General features: G+C 34.3%; 1 protein-coding gene across 2 annotated transcripts in view; it reads left to right on the plus strand.

Moving 5' to 3' along the window:
• Window positions 1–15,837, plus strand: part of LOC131850631 (protein singed) — a 96,155-nt gene that overhangs the window by 37,981 nt on the left and 42,337 nt on the right. For both annotated transcript variants that reach the window (XM_059200930.1, XM_059200931.1), the window contains exons 2-3: window positions 8,763–8,984; window positions 15,699–15,807. In XM_059200930.1, the coding sequence (XP_059056913.1) occupies window positions 8,768–8,984; window positions 15,699–15,807 (326 nt within the window). In that variant the 5' untranslated portion in view covers window positions 8,763–8,767. The remainder of the gene's footprint in view (window positions 1–8,762; window positions 8,985–15,698; window positions 15,808–15,837) is intronic.

Below are 15,837 nucleotides of genomic sequence, written 5' to 3' on the forward strand. Positions count from 1 at the left end.
ATCTGAATTAAGTATAATTGTGATTGCTACTAAATTATAGCAAATTAAATCTTATGCCGTTGACATAAGCTCTTTATCTGAGTACAATATAATGACATCATCGTTTACAATAAGATACCCTACACAAGTCATTAGGCTCACCTTTGTGCACCGATGCCTATTATACCTAAACAAACAGACTTCCTGTGCTCAGCTCCACCTTTTCCATTCAATGCGTCCAGGGTCGCATAAAGGTAGGTTCACATTTGGCAACGGAATTTTTTATTAGATGGTCCAACTTGATGGTAGATGGTAACTGTCGATATACATGCCTATTACTGAGATAATACAAAAGCAAGAAGAAGAATTTCAGATCAAATACAGCTACCAAATGATCAATTTCTAAAATATATATAAATATCCGAAATAAATGAAATAATAATAATGAATAATTATTTCAACGGGGATCGAAATTACGAAGACCTGGGCCAAGATTCGACCCTAGCGGTACCCTCAGACTTAGTCGTATCCGTCAGGCGGGAGTTGGCCTTCAGCCGCTCCATAAGTCCTTCCGCGTGTTTGGAGTGAGGCCTGCACTCGCCCCTATCGTCCGGTGAAGCTGTAAAGGCCAGCTGCGATCAAGCATTAGGGTAGTCCAAAAAAAAAATGGACATGCATAAAAACAACTTATATACGTAATTTATTTGAATATACATTATTTCTATTACATTTAGATGTGCTGTCAAAAAGTATCCTAGCCGTATCATAGAGAACTGGTGGAATATACATATGTAAGCTAAACAAAGGCTGGGCATTGCCTTCAGCCCGGCGACCTTGGCAGCGTACCGTGACATCCTGCTGGTTGCGACATATGTTAACATTTGCACTTGCATCCATCAGCCGCCTTTACACGTATACTCTTTCACGGGCGAATCGCCTTTGACGCAGGAAAGTATGTGCATGCAAATGTAGACAAACAGAATGAGATGGACCGTGCGCGCAAACCGTGAGCACTTAACGTGAGTAATTAATTATTATTGTCAAATAATTAATTATTATATATTTTTAAATTATAAAATTTATTTTTTCCATTACAATTTTTTTAACAATAAACATCCTGTAATTATAACAATATAAGAGAATGGAACGGAATCTGTGCTAGGGAAACCTGTGTTACAGTATTCCGCCGAAGCACTCGGCTCATGGGTAATCATACAGTTTACAACTTAGAGTAGAATTTAAAATTGAGGCAACAAAGTAGATTGTGTGTGTATGATTCTATTGATATAATTATAAGAGTTATTAATATTTATAAACGTTTAACATGTTTTTACAAAATAACTTCTGTGGTAAAAATAGAATTTTAAAATCAAGTGATATCGCGTTATTTTTTTTTTATTGGCTTGTTTTGGCTATTGTCACGTACTAGGTCTTGTAGCACTGCGACCTACATAGATCTATTGTGCTCGCCCTTTTTAAAGTGCGCTACCTAGACCCGTTAGGGACAAGAATTAAAGGATATTCTTAGGACCGATGTTTTTTATCTCTTTAGTAAAGAGTGTAAATTTTCCAAAGGAGATATTTCATTTATGTTTGAGTGGGCTACAACCACATAGAATATGTAGTGGAGTTTCCTCTTTGGTTTGACAAAATCTGCAGATATCGCGCTATCACACGCGAAAGAGTGAACATAAAAAATACTTAAATGCAATCCTGTCCTGTCTTTCCCGCGCTAAATCCATTCATGATCGCGCGCGAAAGAACGTGTCGTGTAAAGGCAGCTATTGTAGTAGCACTAGGTTCTCCGATAAAATCTGCACTTTGTCCAATCTTTGCTGTCAGCTTGTCTACCATTATGTTTATAAATGTCTGTATTATTTTGATACCTCATTTTTATGTCAATTTTGACTGTCTTATGAGCTCTTCTTCTTTTTTACACTGTTCCGCTTTATGTGGGTTTGACTCTCGTAATTTTGCGGTCAGGACTATTTTTCCTGAGTTGTCACGTCGGCCACTTTTTTTCGAACTACTCTACGCTGTTGGCCGCAGCTGGCCTTTACAGTTTCCCCGGACGATAGGTGAGTGCAAATGGCACTGCAAACCCGCGGAAGGATTTATGGAGCGGTTGAAGGCCAACTCCCGCCTGACGGATACGACTTTAGTCTGATGGCACCGCGAGGAGCTCCAAACTCGGCCCAGTCGTTATTTTGATCTCCGTTTGAATTGGATGGGGGATCGATCGGAGGAGAAATTTTCCATATCTAGAGGACGTTTTACCTTTTTTATGTTCGGGCAATTATAAATCTTTTGCTGCTTGACCGCATATTCCTCGTCCGCATTACATGACTACTTTGTGGCCCGTCTTGGAGAATATATTAAGCAAATTTATAGCTAATCATCATTGTGTAATGATCCTTCATTATGTCCTCATGCTCACACTATAACTTTAGTGCTTTTATCATTGATTATGGAATGTTGTATTAGATGCAATAATCTCTTTTATTATACAAATCTCTTTTATTTTTTAAACTGATGATTGAGACGGTCTCATTGTTAAACCATTATGTTGAATCATCCTTTATGTTGATAAAGAAATAAATAAATTGCCAAGTAATTCTATTACAATTAATTTCTAGTGTACCTACACTTGTAATTGAATACCCAACAATGTTATCAACGAGTATATTGGAAATGTGTCCTACATTTATTAACAGGATATAATATATGTATATACAATTAATGTAGGTCTAACACAGCAAGTAACAATTATGTTACTTGCTTCTATATGTTATCTACTAGTAGGTACTACCTAAGTAAATCTACTATTGTAAACTAACTAAATATTTTCTTTCTTTCTATTAATAACTACAGCACTATAGGGTTGGTCTTTGTTTTCCAATTGAGTTTCTTGCCAGTTCTTCTCAATTGGATCTATATACCGAACTGGACGGTAGGGAAGTATTAAAATTATAATTTAAAAAATTTGACGTTCATAAGCGGCTAATATGTCCTACATGAATACATGATTTTTGAATTTGAATTTGGTTGACATAGAGGGTGGGGGAGTCTAGAAGATGATTACGTCATCGCTAGTTATTTACTTTTTTACGCGAATGGCAACCCTCACATTGTCTTTGCTACGTAAGCACTATAGGGTTGGTCTTTGTTTTCCAATTGAGTTTCTTGCCAGTTCTTCTCAATTGGATCTATATACCGAACTGGACGGTAGGGAATAATTCAAATTATAATGTAAAAAAATTTGACGTGCGAAATATATCACAGCCGAGGGGGACTTTTAAAAAAATATAATTTTCTTATAAAAATATTTATTAATTACTACACCAGTGGCAGCTCCGCGATGGAGGCCGGTTCTTACAATTCTGTCGAAATATAAATTTTAATTTAATAGGAAAGTGCTGCATCGTCAGCGAAACTGCACGTGGAAGAATTTTGTAGCTGACGGTGCAGCCTAGATTACTGTAAGGGTTATTACACACTGTTCTATTAAAATGGTTACAAATTATTGTTCTATATATAACACGTATGTAACATGCGGCAAAAATGTCCTACATGAATAAATGATTTTTGAATTTGAATTTGGATGACATGGACCCCCATGCCATTTACTTTTTTACCCAAATGGCAACCCTCACATTGTCTTTGCTAAAAAAACTATACATTCATTGAAAAATGTTTACGTAAGAATGGGGGGTAAGAGCCTTGCTTACTTTGCTGACAAGGTGCATGGGGGGGGGGGGTAATTAATTGTAATAAATCTGCTGACGTAATACTTGAACTGCCCCTAAGGACAATTAATTCACAATTACGAGGGAGAAAGAGGATTGATACTAATGAGGAATCTTATTGCTAGCAATGTACCATGTCAGGTTGGCCACGCGGTTTCCCCAGGAAACCACCGTGATAAGTTCATGGCGAATTTGTCACGATGGGCTAACTGACCTGACCTCATGCTCATCTTATCATCCTCCACTGGTGCCCCGCCAGCGTAAACCGTTAGCGCAGGCGGGTGCACCATTCCATTATCATCCATAAAAAAAATCGATAAATTATAGACATATTAAGTGTGCTCACCACGATGTCTGCATTTGACAATATCCTTGACATCTATAATAAAAGTCGTGAAAGTATATTACTATATTATCATTTTTTTATTTTTATGGTAATTTTTTTTCTCGGGACAATTCACACAGCGCCATCTAGTCCCTCGGTAAACTAGCTAACGCTTGTGTTATGGGTACTAGATAACTGATACAAATACATAGATACATACTTTTTTTCGGAAATATAGTACATACATATTATATATAGAAAACACCCAGACCGACACTAACAATCGTACTCATGAATATGATTTGTTCCGTGCGAGGAATCGAACCCGCGACCATCGGGAGCAAGGCGGTGTGCTAAACCGCTAGACCACCGAGGTCGTCCAATTAATCTATATACATATAAATAAAATTGGAGTGTCTGTTTGTAATATTGAAATAACCGTTTTTTACTACATGCAAATGAATATAAATACGGTACATACACCAAAATACAAATTTTGTCTGTCTGTCTGTTTGTTCCGGCTAATCTCAGAAATGGCTGGACCGATTTTGACGGGACTTTTTGGCAGGTAGCTGATGTAATAAGGAGTAACTTAGGCTACTTTTATTTTAGAAAAATAAAGTTATATTCCACGCGGACGAAGTCGCGAGTACAGCTAGTTCTAAGTATAGTTTAGTCATCGCAGGGTCGTGGAACTTAGTTAGCACTTTCTAACTGCAGATTGTATCGGTGGTTTGCACTATATATATGCAAATGAAGTCTGATAAACTGTCTGTAACTAACTAGAGCTCACGTGAAAGATTAATAATGAGTTAATATTTAGTCGACACTGTAATTTCGTGGTTATCTATTAAACTTTCGTGTTTAATACATATGAATATAGTTAAACTGATCTTATTATGAATTATTTTATGGTAAATAAAGGTTTGGATAGGTTGCACTAGCCGTTTGGCATGTGCTGACTGCAGTATAGCGATGTCAATCATTATACAGTATAAAACAAAGTCGCTGTCGCTGTCTGTCCGTCCCTATGTAGGCTTATATCTTTAAAACTACGCAACGGATTTTGAAGCGGTTTTTTTAATAGATACAGTGAGTCAAGAGGAAGGTTTATGTATATAATACATGCACGCCCGTGCGAAGCCGGGGCGAGAAGCTTGTAGAATAATAATAATAAATTGTTAATTGAAGTTCAGTTGAGAAGTCTTACTTTATTATTGTTCAGTTCTTAAGATCAGTTGTTTTGAAGAGCAATTTAAAAGTTGGCCGCCATTTTTATATTTTCCCGCCTTTTCTTTATATTAATTTTAATAATCCTTGTTATAGTTTTGAAGAGACATTAAGAAGATGGAATTAGGATCGCCGCCATTTTTATTTCTTACAGTTTTCCGCCTTTTCTGTATATTATTTTAATTTTTAAAAAGCAATTTAAAAGATGGCATTTGAATCGCCGCCATTTTTGTTTTATTTTAATTTTCCCGCCTTTTCTTAACATTAAAGTTAATAAACCTTGCTATTGTTTTGAAATTAAAAAATATGGAAGATTTATTTCTTAGTTTTCCCTCTTTTCTGTATATTAATTTTAACAGTCCTTACTTACTATTGTTTTGAAGAGCAATTTAAAATATGGTATTTGAATAGCCGCCATTTTGGTTTTTAAATTTTCCCGCCTTTTCTTTATATTAATTTTAATAATCTTTGATATTGTTTTGAATAGACATTAAAAAGATGGAACTAGGATCGCCGCCATTTTTATTTCCTAAATTTTCCTTCTTTTCTGTATATTAGTTTTAACAGTCCTTACTTGCTATTGTTTTGAAGGGCAATTTAAAAGTTGGCATTTGAATAGCCGCCATTTTGGTTTTTAAGCTTTCCCGCCTTTTCTTAATATTAATTTTAATAAACCTTGCGCTATTGTTTGGAAGAGACATTAAAAAGAAGGAACTAGGATCGCCGCCATTTTTATTTCTTACAGTTTTCCGCCTTTTCTGTATATTATTTTAACGGTCTTTACTTGTAATTGTTTTGAAGAGCAATTTAAAATATGGTATTTGAATAGCCGCCATTTTTGTTTTATTTTAATTTTCCCGCCTTTTCTTAATATTAATTTTAATAAACCTTGCTATTGTTTGGAAGAGACATTAAAAAAAAGGAACTAGGATCGCCGCCATTTTTATTTCCTAAATTTTCCCTCTTTTCTGTATATTAGTTTTAACAGTCCTTACTTGCTATTGTTTTGAAGAGCAATTTAAAAGTTGGCATTTAAATAGCCGCCATTTTGGTTTTTAAATTTTCCCGCCTTTTCTTAATATTAATTTTAATAAACCTTGATATTGTTTTGAAGAGACATTAAAAAGATGGAACTAGGATCGCCGCCATTTTTATATCCTAAATTTTCCTTCTTTTCTGTATATTAGTTTTATCAGTCCTTACTTACTATTGTTTTGAAGAGCAATTTAAAATATGGTATTTGAATAGCCGCCATTTTGGTTTTTAAATTTTCCCGCCTTTTCTTAATAATAATTTTAATAATACTTGATATTGTTTTAAATTAAAAAGATGGAACTAGGATCGGCTCCATTTTTTTTTTAAATTTCCCCAATTTTCTGTATATTAACTTTAACAGTCCTTACTTGCTATTATTTTGAAGAGCAATTTAGAAGACTCGACCGTCGCCATTTTTGATTGTTAAAATTTTCCCGCCTTCTCTCTGACGAATGAACCGTGGCGAGATGTCAAGACTATTCAGCAACCAGTCTACCGTCACTCCGCTTTGTCTCCAGCACCGTGACAGATTATCTATTTGCAAATTTCACAGATAACAGATTTTTCTTCTTAAATTGCGTGTCGGTAAATTGTTTAGTACAGTTATAATAAGTAAGGAAGATATTGTTATAATTTTTAGATGGTGTTATGTAGGTTGTATAAGGTTATATAGGCCTCGATAAACTAGCGGCTGAGCACACCGCTTTACTTTCGATGGTCGCGGATTCGATTCTTCGCACAATACAAATGTTTTTATATATCAGCGTGATTGTTTGTATTTGGTTTAGTGTGGATATTATTTCATTAAGTATTGTTATCAGGGGCTGTTCAAGTATTACGTAAGCACTATGGGAGGGGGGGGGGGGGTTGGCTTAGCTTATTTTGTATGACATGGGGGGTGGGGGTGTCTAGATGATGATTACGTCATCCGTAGGTTTCTTTTTTACGCGAATGGCAACCCTCACATTGTCTGTTAAAAAAACAATACATTAATTGAAAAATGTTTACGTAATCATGGGGGGAGGGGGTAAGAGCATTGCTTACTTTTGCTGACAAGGTTTAAATTATAAGTTTCAATTTATTAAGGTTCTATTGTCAAAGACTATACTTCTATGTGTGTGTAAGGTTCTATTGTCAAAGACTATACTTCTATGTGTGTGTAAGGTTCTATTGTCAAAGACTATACTTCTATGTGTGTGTGTTTCAAATACATGGTAGAGTGTGTAAAGTTTTTTTATTATTTAATATATTGTTTATGCACAATTAAAAAAAAATATTAGCAATCCATTACGTACACTTACAGTTTATACAGAGAAGGATGCCACTCCTCTATATAAACTACTAGCTGAAAATCTGTTATTAGCTTTCTCTAGAAGGATGAATATATATGTATAAGAAGAAGAAGATAAATGAATATATAGGATTGTAAGCTATTGGTTTTCTAATAAATGAATAAGTAAATAAACATCATATATATATATATAGTTTTGAAGTTTAAAATATGTACCACAATGTTGCCAATTGCAATCTTATTTCTTTTGTTTAAGTAGTATATAGCATATTTTTACAAATATATCGAGTATAAAAAATATATAGCAAAAAGTGGTTATACTTTTATTTTATTATAAGGTCTTCGTATATTTTATACAAAAGCAGTTTCGGTTACTGAAAAATGTACTGTATTGTAGTTGTAATTAAAAGTTACCTTTATATGATGACCTCAGTGGTCTAGCGGTTTAGCATACATCTAATTGTTGCAGATTAGATTCCTAGCGCGGTACAAACATTTGTATTCATGAGTATCATTATTTGTATTGGTATAGGCGTTTTTATATACTAGCTGTGCCCGCGGTTTCACCCACATGAATTTTAGAGCCTATATGTTATTCTGATGCTATATTACTGTAAAGTTTCATGAAAATTCGTTCAGTAGTTTTTACTTGAAAGAGTAACAAACACCCATCCATCTCGCAAACTTTCGCGTTTATAAATCCTGCAATTTTCAAAAACGCGGTACTAAGTTTTGCTCCACTTATTAATGTAAAAAATATGACGTTCATAAGCGGCTAAAATGTCCTATATGTATAAATAAAATAGAATAGAATAGAATATAAATTATTTATTCAAATAAAACTTACATTGAAGTACTTTTGAATAGTCATTACATTTTTTGAATCTACCGCTCATTCGGAAAGCTGTCTCATGACAAATGATTTTTTAATTGAATTTATTACTAGTATTTACATAACCTAATTGTACAACTAAGAACCTAAAATATATATAAATAAAAGTAAAATATATATAATAAGTATATATAAAATAAAAATATGTAATATGATGACTAAAATATATTATTAAAAGGGGGTCCCTTTAGGCAACGTTCCGAAGATACTGGCAGCATTTTTTAATTTGAATTTGAAAGTAATATAATGTATTTTCATCCACAGTCACAATGAACGGTCTCAACGGTCACAGCAACGGTGAGGTGAACGGTGCCGGCGACATCATCACGCAGAACCAGCAGCGCGGCTGGTGGACCATCGGGCTGATCAACTCCCGCTACCGGTACCTCACCGCGGAGACCTTCGGCTTCAAGATCAACGCCAACGGTACCAGCCTCAAGAAGAAACAGATATGGACCCTGGAGCCAGCTGGAAATGCTAATGACAGTAAGTTTTTTTTTGTTTCCTCTGGAAACCATCCTGAAGATACCAGAATGAGCTAACTGACCTGACCTCATGTTCAGCTTATCATCCTCTACTGGTGCCCCGTCAGCGTAAACCGTTAGCGCAGGCGGGTGCACCATTCCATTATCATCCATAAGAGTAGTCAGCATACGTGACTGACTCAGCTTTCGTGATCTACGGGTTTAGCATACGCTTTACTTGCGATCGTCGCGGGTTCGATTCCAGCACAGTGTTAACATTTTTATTCATGTGTTATTGTACATCGGTCTGGGTATTTTCTATGTATATTATGTATGTATGTATTTAAATATTTATATCAGTTCTCCAGTAGGTACCGATAACACAAGCTCTGCTTACGAGTAGCTTTGTACCAAATAGCGCTGTGTGAATTGTCCATGGCTAGTCGTAATAAATAAATAATAATAATTTATTTATCTATACATATAAATAAAATTGGAGTGTCTGTTTGTAATATTGAAATAACCGTTTTTTACCACATGCATATGAATATAAATACGGTACATACACCAAAATGGCACTTTTTATAATTCTTGTGTCTGAAATGCCTGGACGGATTTTGACGGGATTTTTGTTGGCAGGTAGCAATAATGCATAAAGAGGATATAATAAGGAGTAACTTAGACTTTTTTTATTTTATAAAAATAAAGCTAAATTCCACGCGGACGAGGTCGCGGGTACAGCTAGTTATTTATCCTTTATTGCACTATTTAAAATAATGTACAAATGGCGAGATTAATACCATATGGCATTATCTACCAGCTAACCATTGGGTAGAAACAGAAAGTGGTTGATGGGCAATAATGGGAAAAGGCATACTAATTATATTAACCTAATATTTATAAGTTATTACATAAAAACAAATATATTTTTACTCGACAATAACCTACACCACGTAACATGTCTTTTTTTAAATATACCCATTTTGCCGTCATCAGAATGTCAATTACAGTTATAATTCACTGACAATTAAACAACCACGACGAAATGACACGTTTTTCGTCGCATTCCCCTCACTAATGACAACATAACCCGCCCCACGTCGAACGAGGGTTGTTTGATGCCATATGGGCAGAGAAACCCCACATGTAGCTTTCTGTTCCGAGGCACGTGGCTACGAAATCAGCTGTTAACGAAACATGTTTTTTCATTGACCTCAGTTCTTTCCTTCCTATTTTTCACGGACTCCAAAAAAGGAATACAATAGAAATAATATTTATTCAAATAAACTCAATGCAAGCATTTTTGAATAGTTAATAATTACACAATAACTAGTAATTATATCATAATTAATATATATACATATATATATAAATATTAGCAACCTGCACTCCTCTATATCTTATATATAAAATTCTCGTGTCACAGTTTTCGTTCCCATACTCCTCCGAAACGGCTTGACCGATTCTCATGAAATTTTGTGACCGTATTGAGTAGGTCTGAGAATCGGCCAACATCTATTTTTCATCCCCCTAAATGTTAGGGGTAGTCCACACCTAAATTTTTTTTTTTATTTTTTAGACAAAATTTTTAGTTTCTATTTTTTTTATGATACAACATACAATAATACATACAATACTAAATTTTCACCCTTCTATCATCAACCCCTATTTTTTTATAGTGTTATTAGTTTATATGGCAAAACAACGTTTGCCGGGACAGCTAGTATAAACTATAACGGCCTTATTACAAAAAGATAAACCTGGTTTAGCACTAGTAATAAACCATTCACCAATGTATTCCTTATTACAAAATGAAGTTTATCTCTAAATCGTGATTCGTCTATGGTCTAAAGTTAGACCTGCGATGCCCCTAGTTTAACAGTGGTCTAAATGCAAAAAAACAAACTCCATTTTAAAAATTGTATTTTAAGTTGTTGTTTTTCGAAAAATATTTTAACTAAATTAAAAATATATTAACTAAAAATATTTAAAGCTAATTTTACGGTAATAAAAATATATAAAAGACGGTATTTGTTATTTTTTCACTCATTTGACTTTGAAATAGTCACCATTCGCATCGATCCAATAAAAATATCCCGCCGTTCCTTTTCTCCGTATAGGACTCCTACTTGTAACTTAAAACTGATTTTCAGCCTAATAGTACATTAACAAATATTATATATTAATGAAATAGTTATAATGAAGACATAGATAAATGGAAATAAATTTATTTTTAGTTTATACATTTTTATTTGAAGTAATATTATTTTTGATCTTTTCAGTTTTCTGGTAAAATGGAACGTAATTGTACGGTGACAGACATGAGTGACTGATTTCTGTATGTAATACATAATGAACGATTTAACTGTAGTACTAGGTAGTCCTCTGTTAGATCTGGATTCGTAATAATGTTAGGTTTATTCCAAGTATTAACTTTAGGAATGGTTTAAACCACGACCATTTAGACCACGTTTCGTCCGAGTTTTAACAGATTTTTTGTAATAAGACCGTAAGTGTGCGAAATTTCATACCCCTACATCCGAGCAATTTTCGTAAAAAGGTACAAAAAAATTTATAATGATACGCGTAGTATCAATATAATATATGTAATATAATAATGTAATGCGTAGGAATGAAGATCATATCCTAAGGACGGTGTTACATATGAATGTGGATGGTTATAAGTGTAGAGGAAGACCAAAAAAGAGATGGATGGACTGTGCGAAAGATGATATGGTGAGAAAGGGAGTCAATAACGAGATGATTGCGAACAGAGATGAATGGAAGCGAAAAACATATTACGTCGACCACAAATAAATGGGATAAGGAAGAAGCAGATGATGATGTGTAGTATCAATATAAGATACAAACTGAGCCCCCTGTTTCACCTGCGTTAAATTTCAATATAAAATATACCCTATATGTTATTCAGATGCATAAGCTGTAATTACTGTAAAGATTCATCAAAATTCTCTCAATAGTTTTTGCGTGAAAGACTAACAAACTTACAAACTTTTTCATTTATAATATTAATAATAAGATAAAACTCTGAATATCAATCAAACTCGATACTGAGAATCGAACTAAAGGCATTACGAAAGAGATACAAAACGAACGGCAAAAATAATTGATAACTATATCTTGAACTGTACTTATCTGTAACGTTACTCCGTTACAGATAAATACAGTTCAAGATATAGTTACTGTCTCGGTCGTGAAGTGGAGTCTGTTAAATCTGTTTAACTGTAAATAGTTATGGTCAATGGTCCACCATTTTTATGGTCAATATAAAATTGTAATATTCATTACACATTTGACTACCTCGGTGGTGTGCCACACCGATTTACTACCGATATGTTCTGGTTCGATTCCTCGCTCGGTGCAAACATTTGTATTCATGAGTATGATTGTTTGTATCGGTCTGGGTGTGGTGACTTCGACTCGATCTCATCTTTATTAATCTACACATATAAATATAATTGGAGTGTCTGTTTGTAATATTGAAATAACCGTTTTTACTACATGCATATGAATATAAATATCGTATACACCAAAATAATCTCAGGATAATTCACACAGAGCCATCTAGTTCCAAGTTAAGCTAGCTAAAGCTTGTGTTATGGGTACTAGATAACTGATACAAATACATACATAATTTTTTTCGTAAATATGTACATATTATACATAGAAAACATCGATATCGATACAAACAGTCGTACTCATGAATACAAATGTACCGTGCGAGGAATCGAACCCGCGACCATCGTATCGTAAAGTATTTTGAATACGAATTATTTTCGTAAATGTGTTGAGTAGGTAATGTTAGTCTACCTGAGTGACTGGAGGATAGGGAGGGACAAACGGGACCTTGACAATGGGGCGCGACCCTCCGACAGAGGGTTGCAGGGATTGGGCCATGAAACGTTGATGTTAATATTGTCTATTCCATTTATTGGATCATAAGGAAATATAGAGTAGCATAAAAAAACATGCATAAGTGACTCAAATTAGAGATGTGCTAACTCGTAATGACTCGAGTTAACTCGATTTGAAATTCAGGTAATTCGAGTAAACTCGAGTTGACTCGAGTTACCTGGAATAAAAAGTTTTTTTTTATTATTTCGAACAATTCTAATGTTTTTGGGCGCAGCTAGCCTTGAAAGCTTCATCGAACTATAGGGGGCAAGTAGAAATGGCACTTTAAAGCCGCAGAAGGACTTATGGAACGCATAATCATTTTAATGATAACATAATCGGACGAATATGCGAAAAAAAATTATAACAACCTCAAATCAATACTGAAATATTTGTGACGAGTGAAAATGGTATGATATGAAATGATTGGAAAAATTCATATCATTGTCGGTTCGATGACAGAATCATGCTCTCGCTCTTTCACTTGATTCATTCATTTACCAGTTGAATTCTTCCAACTCGAGTTGGCAGAATTCAACTCAGGTTAACTCGAATTATGCGCAACTCGAGTTAACTCGAGTTGACACAACTCTAACTCAATGTCCTAATTTAAATATTTTTTAGTTTGAATTTGATAACTAACTTTACAACTCACAATACAGAATATATTATCGGTAATAACATATGTAGTTACCTATAGAATCATGGATTTGGAAATCGGTTTATTATTTTTTTTTATTTTAATAAATAATTCATCATCATCATCATCTGCTTCTTCCTTATCCCATTTATTTGGGGTCGGCGTAATATGTTTTTCGCTTCCATTCATCCCTGTTCGCAGTCATCGCGTTATTTACTTCCTTTCTTACCATATCATCTTTCACACAGTCCATCCATCTCTTTTTCGGCCTTCCTCTGCCCTTATAACCATCCACATTCATTTGTAACATCTTTCTTAAAATATTATCCTCGTTCCTACGTATTACATGTCCATACCATGATAGACGATTACTCTTCAACCTCTCTGACACCGGTGCCACTTTCATACTTCCTCTAATGTATTCATTCTTTATCTTATCCATTCTTGTCACACCACACATCCACCTCAACATTCTCATTTCAGTTGCATGCAGTCGTATTATTTTAAAAAACAATTATTTGTTTAATATTTTTACATGCGGTTTTTTTAATAGCTAGAGTAAACCTTCCTCTTGAATCACTCTATCTATTAAAAAAACCGCTTCAAAATCCGTTGCGTAGTATAGCATATATTTATAGATTTATGCGTACACTCGTGTGTAGCCGGGGCGAGTAGATTATCACTACATATTATAAAACAAAGTGGCTGTCGCTGTCTGTCCCTATGTATGCATAAATCTATTTTTTAATATCTATAAATCTATCTATAAATCTATTTTCTAAGCGATTTTTTTAATAGATAGAGTGATTCAAGAGGAAGGTTTACTCTAGCTATTAAAAAAAAAGCTTCAAAATCCGTTGCGTAGTTTTAAAGATTTAAGCATACACAGGGACGGACAGACAGCTATAGCGACTTTGTTATACTATGTAATGATACATGTGTACACACGTAAGAGTAGCGAGGGGCGAGATTATTATTAATAATCCTCACTAAGTTAATACCGCTCATCAGCCTCCGATACAATAATTATAGTCGGTATGTCCATATATAATTTTATAGTATTACAGATTAAATTGCATCCGTACAACGGTATTTGAATCACGATTATGATGAGAAAGTTATGTTTGCTGTAACAGTTTGCGGCGCGAGCGCATACCGCAATCACCTCGTCATTTCGGAGTCATTTAGATCAGACGTTACCAAAGTTTTTGTGTCGTAGACTCCTTGCCATATTTTTCTGTATGGGTAGACCTCCAATTCTTACCTGGTGTTGATTTTTTTGTAAATTTCTAACTGTAGTACAGCATAAAGTAAAAACAACAAGATTACCCTTTGCAGTTTGTCATAGACCCCTGGGGGTCGATATAGACCACTTTGGGAATCACTGATTTAGATCAATAGAAATAAAAATAATCTTTATTCAAATAATCATCGAAAGATTGCAATACATCATCATTGTATTGCAATCTTTCGATGGCAATACAATGATGATGTTATTCCCAAACTTTCGTGTGGTTTCGTGTTCTCAAACTTTCCAAACCATACTATATGTATTAAACATATAATATACTGTTATAAATTTGACGCCGTCATTATTTATACGTATAACTAGCTGTACACGTGACTTCGTCGGCGTGGAATTTAACTTTATATAAAAGAATTTTTCTTTTATATCTATTCAAAAATTTTATGTTTCTGTTTTATAATGTGGCATTAAAAATACATACTTAAAACTTATGCATAATTAAAAACAAAATATTATGCACCCGGGAGTACAGGGTCTCTACTTGTTATATATATAAAACTCTCGTGTCACAATGTTAGTTACCATACTCCTCCCAAACGGCTTGATTGATTTTTATGAAATTTTATATACATATTCAGTAGATCTGAGAATCGGCTACTATCTATTTTTCATACCCGTAAGTGGTAAGGGATATCCACCCCTAAATATATATTTATTTTTTGCCATGATATTTTATTTTCATTTAATTATTATTTGCTATTGAAAAATACATACAACCCTAAATTTTCACCCTTCTATCAGCAACCCCTATTTTTTAATAACGATTTTAATTTATGTGGCATAACAACGTTTGCAGGATCCACTAGTATTTATATATTAAGATTCACAATTCAGAACCACATACCGTTTGTTTAACTGTGATTTTCTTCACCCAGGTATGATCTACCTGCGGTCTCACCTGGACAAATACCTGGCGGTGGATTCCTTCGGGAACGTCACCTGCGAGTCTGAGGAGAAGGAGGCCGGCAGCAAATTCCAAATCAGGTGTGTATACTATTGAAATTACTGAACACT

The sequence above is a fragment of the Achroia grisella genome, unplaced genomic scaffold (genome assembly GCF_030625045.1).
Source record: "Achroia grisella isolate CSIRO2021 unplaced genomic scaffold, CSIRO_AGI_Agris_v1 utg778, whole genome shotgun sequence".
In the NCBI taxonomy this organism is placed as follows: domain Eukaryota; kingdom Metazoa; phylum Arthropoda; class Insecta; order Lepidoptera; family Pyralidae; genus Achroia; species Achroia grisella.